The sequence below is a fragment of the Gavia stellata genome, chromosome 18 (assembly GCF_030936135.1).
Source record: "Gavia stellata isolate bGavSte3 chromosome 18, bGavSte3.hap2, whole genome shotgun sequence".
NCBI classification, from domain to species: domain Eukaryota; kingdom Metazoa; phylum Chordata; class Aves; order Gaviiformes; family Gaviidae; genus Gavia; species Gavia stellata.
This window is the reverse complement of record NC_082611.1, coordinates 20,090,378-20,106,971: the sequence shown is the minus strand read 5'-3', so window position 1 is coordinate 20,106,971 and position 16,594 is coordinate 20,090,378. Positions and strand designations below refer to the sequence as shown.

Genomic DNA, 16,594 nt, shown 5'->3' with positions numbered 1-16,594 from the left:
TACGCTCTCCTCTTCCTGCAGCCTTTCTGGGAGTGGGTGCTCTGCCCTACATGAACCATCTGGGGCTTCTTTCCAAGGGTGACAGCTCCGACCTGCTAGTAATCTGGAGGTGAAGCAGTGTGTCAGAATAGCCCTAGCGGGAATAGCCCTGTGTTGGTGGAGTCTGCCATGCTGCCCCTTGTGATATGCTCCCATCAGGCCTCACGTGGCAGGTCCTTGTGCCACGTGCTCCTTACTTAGTGTGGGTATTTTCAGTTTGGAGTGGCTGCAGGGCATGCCTCACCCCACTGGCAGGGTGTTTGCAGCCTGGATTGACAGGAGGCGTTGTGTGACCTGGGGGAGTATAGGGGCATTTTAGGGTGGGAAGCTTCTGGGATAGTGCTGGAGGGCGCTCAGATGTTGGGGACTGTCCCCCAAGTGAACTGTCCCCCACATGCAGCAGGGCTCTGACCCAGAGAGAAGGAGTTGGAGCGAGGGAGGGTGCTGGGCTGCCTTCCAGCACTGCGTGAGCACACCAGGGACCGATTTCCCCTATCCCAGGCCCTGCCTTCCCCATCTCTGCGTGACCCAGTGGCTTTTCCCTTCATTCCTCCCAGGCTGACCTTGTCTTTGAGTACCAGCCCATGAAAATAGGTGAGAGCAGCGGGCGCCTGGTGCTTCAGAGCAGCGATTTGGGCTCTTTCTACTACAACCTGCACCTGAAAGCCACCACGCACAGGACGGAGAAGCCCCTCTACTTCCGCACCACACTGGGCTCTAGTCAGACCATCACCACCGAAATCACGAATTACGCCCGACAGAAGACAGACTACCTCCTCCAGGTGACCCCAGCTTTCCCTGGGCTCTTTTGGGGGGAGGCAGCTCATCTGGCCAGCATCAGCCCTCTCTGTCGAGGGATCCTGCCCTGGTGTAGCCAGGGCGGCCACGTGAGCCCGGGGGTCTTCCCACCGACACTGGATCTGTCTCTAGCTGGACTGTCCTCACTCGCAGACCCCTCTCTGCTGCCCTTGTTGGAGCTGCTCTTGCAGGTTCTGTGGGGTCTGGACTTCCACCCTAAACCCCAGCTCTGGCAGAAGGGTCTCTTGGGGTTTGGGTGCAGGGTTGTCCCTGCTCGTCAGGTTTGGACAGTCCTCGTGGCCGTTGATCGTGGGTGCTCACCAGGGGTATGGTGTGGGTGGGACAGCTGCAGTGACAGGCATGGGAGAGGGACCCCGGCCTGCGTGATGGCGGGGGACCATCGCTTTCTCCCCGAGGTGCCGGCTCTGCTTTTGTGACCCGCCACCCCGTCTCTTCTCTCCCCTGCGCAGACCGACTGCCCCGACTTCCAGACAGAGAGAACCATCAGCGTGGCCCCCGCCAGCCCCGGGGGCTCGGCGGTGAGCGTGGAGGTGACCTACGAGCCCTGCCAGCTGGGCGAAGTCAGGGCCACGCTGCGGCTCTCCTCCCGGCTCGGGGGGGAGTACAGCATCCCCCTCTTCGGCCTCGCCCTCCCGCCCAAGCCCCAGGGCCCCTTCCCCGTCAAGGCCGGCGGCACCACCTCCATCCCCTTCAAAAACGTCTTCCTCCAGCCCACGGCCTTCCAGTACAGGGTGGAGCACCCGGCCTTCACCCTCAGGGGCCCCGAGCGCTGGCGCTCCAAGAAGACTGCCCTCATCACCGTCGCCTTCCAGGGTGCCCCGGCCCCCGTCGCCACCAGGATGGTGGTCTCCTGCCCCGGGGCTGCCGGCGGTCAGGGGCCGGGGGTCTCCTGGGTGTACTACCTCCGGGGTCTGCCCCCTCAGCCGTGACTCGTGCCCCTCCTGGGGTCCCTGGGCCACGCTGCTTCTGGCCGTGGGCGTTCGTTAATTAACTGCGGGGGTAATTAAAGGTCTCTTTGGAATAAACCCAGCAGCGCGTCCCATCCAGCCCGTGCTGAGGCAACGGGAGGGGCCCGATCGGCGAAAGGGCGCCCCTGGCGGCGGGGCGGGGCGCAGCCGGCGGCCTCCGCGCCGCGCGGGGGTGCTGCGGAGCGCGACGGCGGGGTCACGTGGGCGGGCCGGCGGCGCGGGGTCAGGTGGCCGCCGGTGGCGGCGGCGGGTGCGGGGCCCGGCGGGGCCGTGATCGCCGAGCGGGACCTGGCGCCGCTGTCGCCCGGCGTGGTGCGGGCGCTGAACGCCGCGCTGTGCGAGAAGAGGAAGGGGGCGGCCCTGGAGATCGAGCAGTGGGCGGCGGGGGCTGCCGGGAACCGGGAGGGGAGCGGGGCGGTGCCGCTCCGGGCTGCCCCGAGCCCCGGCGGGGGGAGGCCGGCCCGGCGGCCCGGGGAGGGCTGGAGGGGGTCTTGGGGCCGCCTGCGGCCCCGGGGTGGTGGGAGCCGGCACGGGATGCTGGGGGGCGGGCGGGGGTCCCGCCGTGCAGCCGTGGGTCTGGGGCGGGAGGGGACCGGCCCGGCTCCCCGGTGGGAGCTGGGGGCTTCGGGGGAGGGGGGCCCACGGCAGAGAGCCGGAGGGCGCGCGGGAGGGGGTCACCCCAGAGGGACCTGGGGGGGTCCGGGGGCAGCGGGGGTGTCCGGGGGAAGGGGTCACCCCGGGAGGTCGGGGGCATCGGGGGGCTGCAGCCCTGGGGGTCTGTGGGCCCGGGAGCCCAGGGAAGGGGCCTTCTATCTCCCGGCTCAGCCGGCTCCGGCAGCACAGGCAGGGCCTTCGGGAAGCGGGTTAAGGTACGGGCCAAACGGTGGCGGAGCTGTAGTCAAAGTAAGCAAGTGGCTTAAGGTGTCAAGCTGCGTTACCTTGAGCTAGCAGCTTGGCGGAAGTTTGACTTGCTGAACACGTGGGTCGGTCAGTCCAGTTCTGGAGGTGTTGTGTTGATGTCCCTTGCATGGGAAGTCAGCTGATTTCTGTCCCTATTAAGGTCTTTCTCTAGAACTTCCCTCTCGTTAACAAGCACAAGCTCAGTAAGTTGCCCCCAGGGCTCTACCAGAGCATCCAGGTCCCTGTGAAGGGGAGCACGGACTCCGCAGGCTCACGGCTCCGTCAGGGTTTTGAGTCAAGCCATGGGGCTGGTTTTTGAAAGCGCTTGCAAGGGAAGCCCCACGCGGGCCGTGCTGTGGGGTTATTACCGTGTTCTGTGCGTGTTCTGTGGCGGTGAGATGTGAAACTAAATACTCTAGAGGGACACAAAGAGGGGATTCCAACACCACACTTCAATCCCGCATGTTGTTCCAGTGTTAAATATGACTAGAACTTTCCATCGGAACATCCCCAAGCCAATCCCAGAGGAGCCGTGTATACAGCTGTCTTGCAATTATAATGGTCAGCAAACCTTACGACAGTTATTTGCGGCTCTGTCTCCGGGGGGTTCCCTTTATAGGACAATGCGTATGTGGGATGCCACCTGAGGGAATGTAGGAGGTATTGGTGGTGTTACAAGGTGAATCTTGATTTTGCCACCCTTTTGATGCATATCCCCAACAGGTGCACATATCTCTGATCAGGGTCCTGAGCCTACTAATCAACCATGTTTCAGGAGGATCTCCAGGTCCAGTGTCACATGTCATCACCTTGGTACAGTTAAAAAGAGGACTGGGTGCCCCCCTAATGGGTGGTTTGAATTGAGGGTCTTGGGGTGGTTGTGTTGTGGTAGATCCAGACCAGGCCCAGATCAGATTAGTTCCATCTTTTGGAGATCTTTGTGTTCTCTTGGGGAGTTGGATGCGCCAACTTGGTTCCCACTTTGTCATATACTTGGCTTCAAAGGGATCAGGCTTCCGGACAGGATGGAGCATCGGATCCCACGGGTAAGGTCTACATGGATACTGACAATTATTCAAAAGTAGTATTACCGCTAGACAAATTGCCCCATCGTAACAAAGGGTTTGATCCTTCTATTGGAGACAGGACTGTTACATTAAACAAAGGCCTGGTAACATCACAGAGCAGATTCATTAACGTGGCACTCCTAGACAAACTAGGAGGCTCCTTCCATGTTTCATAGATGTCACCTCCCATCAGTGGCTTACCCTTCCATTGTACCTGGCTATTAGTGTTTACAGTTGTCCACTTCTTTGCCAAAAATGTAAGAGAGGTGGGATTAGTCATGTTCAAAATAAACCTCAAATTCACCGGCATCATAAAAAATCTCAGCCCCTTTTCAGCTGCTCGGGGAAAAGTAATACATACTCCTTGATCCGGTTGCCCCCATATTCTCATAAAGCCCTTTATCATTTCCCAGGCAAGGTTTGGGGCCTCATCTCCCCAGCCGCTGGTATCAGCAAGGGAGAGGAAAAGGTTCCCCCAAACTAAGGTTCGTGGTGCCAACATAGACACTCTACAAAGATCAGCGAGCCAGCAACTATAGTTTGTGCAGTTACTAGCCTGTCGATCTACGCCGGCTGCAAATGCTCACAATCACTGTTCGTTATAGGCTTGACTGTAGGTCTTCTCTAACCACCTGTGATATTTCCTCCTAAAAGAGAACAGAAAAAAACCCAGAAACCCCAGTCCAATGAGGACCGGTTTTAAAAGGAAGGGATAATGCACCGAGTGTCAATTTTACGCTCCCCTCTATGGGCATCGGTGGCTGTGCAGGCATACAGGTTAAGGGGAGCTTCCCAAACCAGGGCCCCTTAAATCGATCAAGTCCCTATGCGGTGGATTGGAGAGGGCGTTTGGCTCCGGCTTTTCCTCAGGATATGAGAAAGCCATTGGCTTTCCTGGAGGTCTTTCCATGTCCTGATTAATGCCTCCAGGTTAGGCGTGGGCAATTTGTCCATGACCTCCCTCGGAATCCCTTTTGAAATGCCTTCGGCCCACAGAGCGTATCTCCTATCATCCCGAGTGTTCGGCATCCTTCTTTGATGGATTTGGGAACAGGGACCTGTGGGATGCTGCTGTTCCCCTTGTCCCGCTATCCTTCGGAGGTTTGCCTGAGCCTTAGTCCCTCCTGTGTTCATAAACCCCATTCTCTGTCCATAATTGAGTGACTTCTGGGCACCTCCTTGGACAACATTATGGGATCCCCGCCCGTAAGCGAGACTCTCCGCACATGTTCTGTCTCTGTTTCTCCTGATTCTCTTGAATATTTCTACTGAATTTTTGCTACATCGGTGGGGGAATAAGGAATGGTGTGGGTCGTTATTTCTAGTTCCTCATCAGCCTCGTGGTGTGTTAAAAGGAATGTGGTTTCAAAATTTGTCTGTCAGAGTCCCGGGACTTTCACTGATTCGTTTATCAGAGCCCCAGAGAAAGGACTTGCACTGAGCAGGTGCACAAAAATCAAAATCAGTTATTTTATTGAAAGTGACAGAACCAGATTCGAGATTGCTGTTGATAAAGTCACTAACTACAATAGTGCTACTAATTAAGGTTCACCTTGCTAGCAAACTTGACAGTAATACACGAACCCGGGGATAACTGTCACCCGGAGGGTGGGAGGCGCAGCGCGTACCCAGAGAGGCGTCCCTGCCTGGGGTGGGGGAAGAGAACGCAGCCCGTCGACTGCTCCGTCAGGTATCGAGGTTCTTCTCTCCCACTTTAACAACCATTTTCTCTGTCTTTCATCCCCAAAACCGACGAGGTCCCCCCCCATATGTGACGTGTAGCATGATTTGGGTGGAGAGACGAGTGCTATAGTCATACATGTTTAGCATGAACTCTGTAATCTTCATTAGCATATGCAGGGTGTGAGTTGGAATATGCATTTCACCAGTAATGAGGCAAAGGTCAGCGATGGGACACGAAGCCTTTGGAAGAAACAAAGACCCATTCAGGTTCCTGTTATCTCGCTGTCTTTGCTGACCACAAGCAGAGCTGTCCTGCCTCCACGGGGCCCCCTCCTTATCTGCAGGCGAGTCTCCGCTCCCCCGGGTCGCACAAGAGATGCCAAGAGATGCCAAGGTCAGTCTTAACGGTTCTTTGAGCACAGGAATCCCCACCTCATTATCCAAATTCCACACCCCGACATTTATTTCTGTCTTTATAAGGGGCCTCAGGGCCGCCTCCTGGTCATCTCTAAGGTGCTTTTCTCTCGCACGGTCTAAATCGCCGAAGGGGTAGCGCATGTCCGACTCCCTGTCTTCCCCTATGACGGCGTAAAACCCCTGGTTAAAGAATGAAACGACAAATTACATGAAAGATTAAAATGAAATTCAATGAAAAGAAAGGAAATGAAAGAAGGAAATGAAAAATGAAAGAAAATGGAAAATGAAAAGAGAGAGTGAAAGAAAAAATGAAAGAAACCAAATGAATGAAAGAAATGAAAAATTAAATGAAGGAATGACATGAAATGACATGGCATGAAATGAAATGAAACTTAAGAATGAAATAGTGACATGAGAAAATGAACTACTAACAAAAAGAAATAATGAAAAGAATAATAAAATAAGGAAACAATGAAATAAAGACATACTGTAAAGATATAATGAAATAATTAAATAACTCAATTAAATAATGCTATAAAGAAATAAAATATTTTCATTTCAATTCATTCTTTCATTTCATTTAATTCCATTTCATTTCATTTCATTTCATTTTATTTCATTTCATATTGTCATTTCATTATTCCACTTTATGATTTCATCTCATTTCATAATTTCATTTCATAACATCATTTCATTTAATTTCAATGTTTAGTTTAACTTAATTTAATTACATTTCATTTAAATTCATTTAATTTCTAGTAATTTCACATTTCATTTTCATTCTTTCATTTATTTTAATGTCTTTTTATTTAATTTCATTCTTTCATTACCTTCTTTCCTTTCATTTCATGTCATTTCATGTCATTTCATTTCATCCTTAATTTAATTTAATACAATTTCATTTGATTTTTTCATTTAATCTTTATTCATTTTTCAATTTCATTCCTTCATTTCAAGTTTTTAATTATTTCCTTTCAGTATTTCATTTCATTACATTACAATACATTTAATTACATTTAATTTTATTCAATTTCATTCCTACATTCTTTCACTTCATTCTTCAATATCATTCTTTCATTTAATTTCATTTTGTTTTGTTTTGTTTTAATTTAGTTTAATTTCAGTTCAGTTCAGTGCATTATTTCATTATTTCCTTTCAGTGCATATTTCCATTTCATTTCAGTGCATGATTTCATTTCAGTGCATGATTTCATTTCATGAATTCATTCTTTCATTTCATTCTATCATTCTTTCATTTTTGTCTTTCATTTACTACACTTATTACTTTCTTTTGCTTTTTAATTTTATTTCATTGCCTTTCATTCCTTAATTTAATTTAATTTCATTGCATTTGATTTCATTTCATTCTTCCATTCAATTTCATTTAAATATTTAATTTTATTTCATTGAATGTCATTTCATTTCATTGCATTCTTTAATTTCATTTTTCATTTAATTTTTCATTTTTCATTTAATTTCATTTTGTTCTCTCATGTCATTTTTCAAGTCATTCTTTCATTTTATTCTCTTTCATTCTTTCATTTATTTTCATGCCTTTTATTTAAATTCATTCTTTCCTTTAATTTCCCTCTTTCATTTCATTTCCTTTTTTAATAATTCCATTTCATTTCATTTCATTAAATTCGGTTACATTACATTTCATTACATTTAAACTAATTCCTTCATTTTTCACTTCATTCTTTGATATCATTCTTTAACTTAATTTCATTTAGTTTTGTTTCACTTAATATGATTTAGTTTAATTTAATTTAATTTCTTTTTTCTTTCAAGTTCATTATTTCATTTAATTTCATTATTTCATACTTTCACTTCATTCTTTTAATTTCATTCATATTATTCTTCAGTTTAAGCCTGTCATTACTTTCTTTCTTTTAATTTTTTATTTTTCAATTAATTTCCTATAATTTTTCCGTTGCATTGCATTGCATTGTATTTCATTCTTTCAACCCATTCTTCGGTTATTTCATTATTTAATTTAATTTAATTCAATTTCATTTCATTTCATTTAATTTCATTTCATATAATACAGTCTTTTCATTCTTTCTTTGCATGTAATTTTTCATTTCATTCTCTTATTCCTTTATTGTTTCATTATTTCATTTCCTTTTTACATCTCATTCTTTCATTTCAATTCCTTCATTTAATTTTTCTTACATTTCATTTTTTCATTTCATTTCCTTTCATTTCACTTACTCATTTCATGATAGTCATTTAAATTCATTTTATAATTTTCTTCCATTCTCTCATGCCATTTAATTATTTCAATCTTTAAATAGATTCTCTCATTTCATTTAGTTTTATTTTATTTCATTTCATGCCTTCACTTCATGTCAGTCTTTCAATTTCATTTCATTCTTACATTTCATTGCCATTAATTTAATTTCATTGTCATTAATTTCATTTCATTTTCTTTCATTTCATTATTTTATTGCATTTCACTCTTTTGTTTGATTTCCATTAATTGCTTCATTTCATTTCATTCTTACATTTCATTTCATCATTTCATTTCATTGCTTTTTTTAGTTTCATTCTTTCAATTGTTTTTATTCTTCCATTTAATTTCAATCTTTGATTTGTTTAGTCTTCTGTTTAATGTCAATATTTTTTAAAAATTCCTTCATTTCTTCATCTGATTTCATTCTTTTTTCTCATTTCATTTCATTCCATGTAATTTAATTTTATTTTATTTTATTTTATATTTTATTTTTTATTTTATTCTTTCCTTTCATTTCATTTTATTTCATTAACTCATTTTTTCATTTCAGTTCATGATTTCCTTTTTTTAATGAATTCATTATTTCATTTAGTTTCATTTGATGATTTTATTTAATTTCTTTTCATTCTTTCAATTCATTTTTTTGTTTTTTTTTCATTATTTCATATCATTTAATTGCATTGCATTTCATTCCTTCATTTATTATTTGACTTGATTATTTCATTCTTACTTTTCATTCTTTCATTTCATTTCATTTTTTATTTCCCTTGATTCGTTTACTGCATGATAGTTCATTATTTTATTTAATTCTTTAATTTCACTTTCTTTTTAAATCTTATTAATGTTATTTATTCTGTCATTTAAATTTCTTTCATTTCTGTTTGTTCTTTCATTTCATTTTAGTTCACTTAATCTTACTGCATTATTTCCTTTCAGTTCATTATTTCATTTCATTTCACCATTTCATCTCATTGTTTCATTGAATTTCATTGCATTATTTCCTTTAATTTCCTTTAATTTCCTTTAATTTCAGTTCAGTTCAGTTCATTCCATTTCATCCTTTCACTTCTTTTCATTATTTCATTCGATTTCTTTTCATTATTTAATCACTTCATTTTTCATTTCATTTAATTTTGTTTCATCTTATTTAATCTCATTTCATACTTTAATTCTTACATTTCATGTCATGATTTCATTTAATTTCTTTCTTTCATTACATTCTTTCCTTTTAGCCTTCCACTTAATACACTCATTACTTTCCTTTCAGATTTTCCTTTTATTCATTGCCTTTCATTTTAAAAAATAATTTAATTTCATGTCATGTAATTTCATTTCATTCTTTCATTTGAGTTCTCATTTCCTCCTTTAATTTAATTTAATTTAATTTAATTTCACCCTTCATTTAATGTAATATCATTTAGTTTATTTTTTCCATTCAATTTCATTTCCATTCGCCATTTCATTTCATTTCATTCAGTGCATTTAATGCAATGAGATGAAATCATGAAGTGAAATCATGAAATGACAATATGAAATGAAATTAAATAAGGCAAAATGAAACGAAATGAAAGAATGAATTGAAAAAAATTATTTCCTTTCGTTGTATCATTATTTCATTTAATTATTTCATTATTTCATTATATCATTATATGATGTCATTATTTCATGGTTTCATTATTGTATTATTCTATTTAATTATTTTGTTTTGTCAGTCATTCATTCTTTCGTTTTGCCAGTAGTTCATTTTTTCATGTCACTAATACATTCTTAGGTTCCATTTCATTTCATTTCATTACATTATTTCACTTTATGTCTGTCTTTCATTTAATTTTATTTCATTTCATTTTATGTCACTCTTTCATGTAATTTTTTATTTCATTCTCTTAATTTCATTCTTTCATTTCATTTAATGTCTTTTTATTTTATTTCATTGGTAATACTGAAGTGATAAAGTAAAAAAAAAATGAAGGAATGAAAGAATGAAAAGAAATAATGCCATGAAAAAATGAAAATAAAAAAAATACTGACATGAAACAATGAAAAAATGAAACAATGAACCAATGAAAAAATGAAATGAAAGTGTGAGTTGAAGAATGAAATGAAATCACAAAATGAAACGAAATTAAATTAAAGGATAAAATGAATGAGTGAAAAGAAATTAAATTAAACAATAACATGAAATAATGAAATTAAGACATGAAATGAAAATATGAAACTAAATCATGAAATTAAAATATGAAATGAAAAGAAATGAAATTAAGTGAAATCAAAAGAAATTAGACAAAGCAAAATGAAAGAATGAAATGAAATAACATTAAACTAAACAAAATTATTTAATTGAAATTAAATGAAATTCTTAAATGAAATGACATGAAATTAATTTAAGAAATGAAAGAATGAAATGAAAAAATGAAATAATAAAATGAAATTTAAAATGAGGTAATGCAATGAAATGGAGACATGAAAAATGAAACAATTAAATGAGATGAAAGATTGAAATGTAAAATGAAATTAAATGAAAGAATGAAATGAAGTGACATAAAACAATATCAAAGAATTACAAGAATTTAAACGGAAAAATGCAATGAAAGGAACGAATTAAATTAAACATTAAATTAAAGAATGAAATGAAATGAAATGAAAGAATGAAATGACATGAAATCACATGAAATGAAAAGATGAAATGAAATGAAATGATATGAAATGAAATGAAATGAAAGAATGAAATGACATGAAATCACATGAAATGAAAAGATGAAATGAAATGAAATGAAATGAAATGAAATGAAATGAAATGAAATGAAATGATGAAATGAGCTGAAATCATGAAGTGAAAACATTACGTTTAATCCTGAAATGGCAAAATGGAATGGAATGGAATGAAGTTAATTGAATTAAATTAAATTAAAAGAAAGAATTCATTATAATGAAATTAAAGTATTGTATTTCATTGTATCATGATTTCATTTCATTATTTCATTATAGCGTTACATCGTTACATTATGTCATTATTCCATTGTTTCATTATTTTATTATTCTATTTCACCATTTGCTTTTGTCAGTCATTCATTCTTTCGTTTTGTCATTAGTGCATTTTTGTGTGTCACTATTTTGTTCTTTCATTTTGTTTCATTTAACTGAATTTCATCTCATTTCATTTCATTTAATCCATTTTTAATTTCATTCTTCCATGTAATTTCATTCTTTCTTTTATTTTCTTCCATTTCGTTCTTTTGCTTCATTCTTTCATGTTGTTTTTAATTTCCTTCCTTTCATTTTCCAACTCCTCCTTTCATCTCAGTCCATTCTTTTATTTCCTTCTCTAATTTAATTCAATTTAAATTTATTTTATTTCCTTTTTTATGTTATTTTTCATTTCATTCTTTCATTTGATTTTGTTGTTTCATTTCATGTGTTTTTGATTCATTTCATGAAATGATGAAATGAAGACATAAAAAAATGAAAGAAAGAATGAAGAAATGAAAAGAAAAAATGATATGAACAAATTAAAGAGTGAAAAGGAGTAATGATATGAAATATTGACAGAATGAAAGAATGAAATAATGCAAAAATGAAACAAAAGTATGAATGGAAGAATGAAATGAAATGACAAAATGAAACAATGAAAGAATGAAAAGAAAAACATTGCATTTAAGGATGAAACAAAACTAACAAAAAATCAAATAAAAGAATGAAATGAAATGAAATAAAATGACATAAAATTATGAAATTAAATGAAATCATGACACGAAATCATGAAATGAAAATATGAAAAGAAATGAAATGGCAAAATGAAATGAAATTTTCTTACATTTAATTATATTTCTTCATTTCATTTTTCAATTTTACATATATTTTCTGTCTTTCATTTATTTTCATTCTTTCATTTAATTTTTTTGGTCATTTCCTTTTTTCATTATTTCACTATTATATTTCCTTTCATTCCTTCATTTAATGAGTTCACTTTTTTCATTTCATTTCATTCTTAAATTTCATTTCTCTCTTTAATTTAAATTTGTCATTCTTTCATTTCATTTATTCATTTGATTCATTCTTTCACCTTATTTTTCATTTTCTCATTTCATTATTCCAATTTATTCTTTCATTTCATTTCATTATTTAATTTCTTTTAATCTCATTTAATTTCGTTTACTCATTTCATCTTCTTTTCTCTTCTTTTCTCTTCTTTTCTTTTTCTTCACATTTTTCCCTCTTATTTTATGATATTTTATTATATTTTACTATGTTGTTTTATTATAATTTTTTATTTTACTGTACGTATTTTATATTAATTATTTTTCTTTTATTTCAGTTCAGTTTAGGTTTTTTTCCCTTTACTTTGTTTGGGTTTACTTTGCTTTGTTTTATTTTATGACATGTTATTTTATGGTTTGTTATTTTAAGGCTTATTATGTGGTTTTATGTGATTTTATGTTGTTTTTCTGAATCCCTTGCAGAGCCAATGCTCACTAGCGCTAACACAGTGCGCGTGTGTAGCCAGGAGCAGGCAGATGCATTCTTCAGTGTAGCTTGAAAAAACCAGCCCTTGCTGTCTGGCAAAGGAATGCCACAGAGCCACGGAAGGTCGCAGCAGGAATACAGGCCAAGCAGTCCCTGGTTCCTGAAGAGCGACAACTTGAACTATGAGCATCGGTCCCGACCACACACAAAAGGACAAGAAGAAGAAGAGGTGTGTGGTACCGTGGGGTATTTTCCAAAGTATGACACGTATCGATGACAAGCACACTTTCTGCCTTCCCAAACCTGCTCCGCTGCGCTTCTTGGCCAGTGACGCATGAAAAGCGCTCTCGGGCCTGTCCTGCGCTTGTCCTGCACGCCGGGACAGCTGAAAAGTGGCAGCTCCAGATGGTGCAGCGAGCCTGGAGCCCTTCCAAGCGCAGGCAAGAACCCCTGGGGAAATGGAGCCCAGGGAAGAGCAGAGCTCGCTCCCGCTCCAAAGTGGCACTGGGCAAGAGAGCTCGAGCAAGCCAGAGCACGAGTGGCGCCTCGGAGGTGCAAGAGCAGCAGGCAAGAAGCGAGGCGAAAGGGCCCGGAGGAGCTCTGCCAAGGGGCTGTGCTCAATGCTACAGAGGAGGAGAAGGAAGCCCTGGGGGCCACCCTGGGGCCCGCCCTGGGAGTCTAGAGAGATTCCTCCCCCCGCATGCGGGGCACGAGGGCCACCTTCGTGGAGCAGGAGCAGCAGGCACCTAGCCACAATGGCCAAAGGAACCCTGGCAGGTGGCCGTGCTCCGCGCTGCAGAGGAAGGCAAAAAACCCCCGGGAACACTCGCTAGCCACCGTGGGGGAAAAAAAGCCTTCCTCCCCCCAGCTGCAGGGCACGAGAGGCCGTCTTCGTGGTGCATGAGCAGCAGGCAGTGACCCAGCCAAAAGGGACCTGAGGAGCCCTGACAAGCGGCCATGCTCAGTGCTGCAGAGGAAGGCAAAAAACCCCCGGGGACCGGTGCCAATCTGCCCCGGGGGAAAATTCCTTCCTGACCCCAGCGCTGGCGATCGGCTAGTCCCTGAGCATGTGAGCAAGACCTGCCTCCTCCTCCCACAGGCTGCTCACGCCTCCCAGGAGATGCCCCAGCCCTATTCTCCCTTAACCTGGAGCCACCTCAGGGGCTTCCTAGAGTGGCCAAAGGCCCCCAGCCTGATCGACCCTGCGGGCAAAATCCTTCCCGCGCCTGGCAGGGCACCAGTGGGTGCTCCAAAGCGCTGGGACCCCTGGCAACATCTCTGCATCCCATTGCTTACGGCTGCTGCCACTGGCTCCGCAGAGGATGAGGACGGCGAGCTCTGCAGGGCTCCTCAAGAGGGCATTCCCTTGGTCTTGCCACCGCTTATCCAGCTGAAGAGGCCTGAGAGCCTTGGGCACCTCCAGGCCTGGGTGCCTCTTCTCATCTCCTGAGCAGCTGCAGTCTGATCCCTGAAGGCTGAGGCAGGATTTTCATCCATCAGATGGGCTGTGAAGGGGGCCCTGTCGGGAGCTGGCCTGGCAGTGGGGAACCTCCAGCAGCCTCGTCCCACCTCCTCCACTCTTCCTCCCTCAGCCCCCTCTCCAAGTAATTCCACCGTCTCCTCATGGGCTTCCTCTCAGATGTCTTCGGGCTGCCCTCTGGCAGCGGGACAGGGGACGATGCTCCCTTTTATCCTGTCCCAGGGCATTGTGATTGCGCCGTTGCCGGGCGGTGGCCCTGTGACGTGGGGGCGACGAGGCCCGCCATGCACAGCCCCGCCCTCCGCCCTCCGCCCAGCACCCTTCCTCGGTGCTGGCCCCGAGGCAGTCCCCGTGCCCTGGAGGCCCAGCGGGCCGTCCCTGCCCTTGGTGGCCACGCACTGGGCAGAGCTGCTGGGCATCCCTCTCAATTCATCTGCACGTCCAGACTAGGTAAAGAAGGGCTTTTGCACCATAGACATATCTTTGGACGTGGGGATGCCCGAGCTGAAAGAAAGGCTTTTGGTTCCCTCCGCATGAACTCTGCAGAGACGTAGAGAGCATGTGTTGTGGTTTAAGCCCAGCCGGACTAATCACCACACAGCTGCTCACTCACTCCCCTTCCTCAGCTGGACAGGAGAGAGAAAATATGAGGAAAAGGCTCGTAGGTTGAGATAAGGACATAGGGAGATCACTCACCAATTACCATCATAGGCAAAATAGACTTGACTTGGGGAAATTAGTTTAATTTATTACCAATCAAAATCAGAGTAGGATAATGAGAAGTAAAACCAAATCTTAAAAAAAACCCAACACCTTCCCCCCACCCCTCCCTTCTTCCTGGGCTCAACTTCACTCCCGAACCTCTTTCCCACCCGAGCGGCGCAGGGGGACGGGGAATGGGGGTTGCGGTCAGTTCATCACACGTTGTTTCTGCCGCTCCTTCCTCCTCACACTCTTCCCCTGCTCCAGCGTGGGGTCCCTCCCACAGGAGACAGTTCTCCACGAACTTCTCCAACGTGGGTTCTTCCCACGGGCTGCAGTTCTTCATGAACTGCTCCAGCATGGGTCCGTTCCACGGGGTGCAGTCCTTCAGGAACAGACTGCTCCAGCGTGGGTCCCCCGCGGGATCACAAGTCCTGCCAGCAAACCTGCTCCAGCGTGGGCTCCTCTCTCCACGGCTCCACAGGTCCTGCCAGGAGCCTGCTCCAGCATGGGCTTCCCACAGGATCACAGCCTCCTTCAGGCATCCACCTGCTCCAGCGTGGGGTCCTCCATGGGCTGCAGGTGGATATCTGCTCCACCATGGATCTCCATGGGCTGCAGGGGGACAACCTGCTTCACCATGGTCTTCACCACGGGCTGCAGGGGAATCTCTGCTCCGGCGCCTGGAGCCTCTCCTCCCCCTCCTTCTTCACTGACCTTGGGGTCTGCAGAGTTGTTTCTCTCACATATTCTCACTCCTCTCTTCTCCGGCTGCCGCTTCCCGGTTTTTTTCCCCCTTCTTAAATATGTTATCACAGAGGCGCTACCACTGTTGCTGATTAGCTCAGCCTTAGCCAGTGGCAGATCCGTCTTGGAGTCGGCTGGCATTGGCTCTATCAGACATAGGAGAAGCTTCTAGCAGCTTCTCACAGAAGCCACCCCTGTAGCCCCCCCTGCTACCAAAGCACTGCCACGCAAACCCAATACAGCATGCAGCATTTCCTCACCATTCCTTACCAATGTAGGTAAGGTCTCCTGCTCCATCGAGGAGAGCGGCTCTCTGCAGTCCAGGTCTCTGGAATTATTGCTGGAGGTGACTTAGAAATTAAATTTATATTCGCATTTTAAGGAAAGGTACAGCATTGAAGAAACTTTCAGGGTGGAGCATGGAGGTTATGGAAGGCTTCCATCCCACAGAAGTTCCCTAGGCAACCTTAGATGTTGGCAACACCTGGGGAACATGGTGTGCCAACTCTGAGAGAAACTGTACGGAGGGTGGAGCGGCGTGGAGACACTGCGGCCAGGCTCTGTGATAAGACGGGAACTGGAAGGTACTATGGGACACAGAGATGGAGACCCACCCTGGTAACCAGGATACGCGTACCTGGTCAAAGACAATGCTACTGTACAAAGATACAAGAACCTATTTAGTGTGTGTAATGCTGTGCAGTGAAGCATTTTTGAATCTGATAAATATGCCTGGGAATGGGCCCCCAGACTCTCACTTTTCTGACAAAATACTATCCTTGGGTGAACTTTGCTCATTATAATCTCATCATAACAGCAAAACACACCTCCATCCCAAAAGCTACCCGCCTCCAAGGTGTGACCACCCTTCGCTGAGCTTGCGCTCTGAATTTTTCTTGGTCTATACCTTTACAAGCAAAGCGAGAAACTTTGACACCAATTCCAACAAAGATATGTATGACTAGAGTCACTCAAGCTCCACCTGTAACGTAAAAATTAGTGTCAAAAGGCTTGAGAGGGGAGGGATGTTAGGGAACATACCATGGCAGACCACCTCTGACATCTGGGATCAGTC

General features: G+C 43.4%; 1 protein-coding gene across 1 annotated transcript in view; it reads left to right on the top strand.

Annotated features, from left to right (window-relative positions):
• Positions 1-1,787, top strand: part of LOC132318653 (hydrocephalus-inducing protein homolog) — a 147,800-nt gene extending 146,013 nt beyond the window's left edge. The window contains exons 83-84 of the mRNA XM_059826626.1: positions 597-821; positions 1,308-1,787. Of these exons, the coding sequence (XP_059682609.1) occupies positions 597-821; positions 1,308-1,787 (705 nt within the window). The remainder of the gene's footprint in view (positions 1-596; positions 822-1,307) is intronic.
• The last annotated feature ends 14,807 nt before the right edge of the window (positions 1,788-16,594 follow it).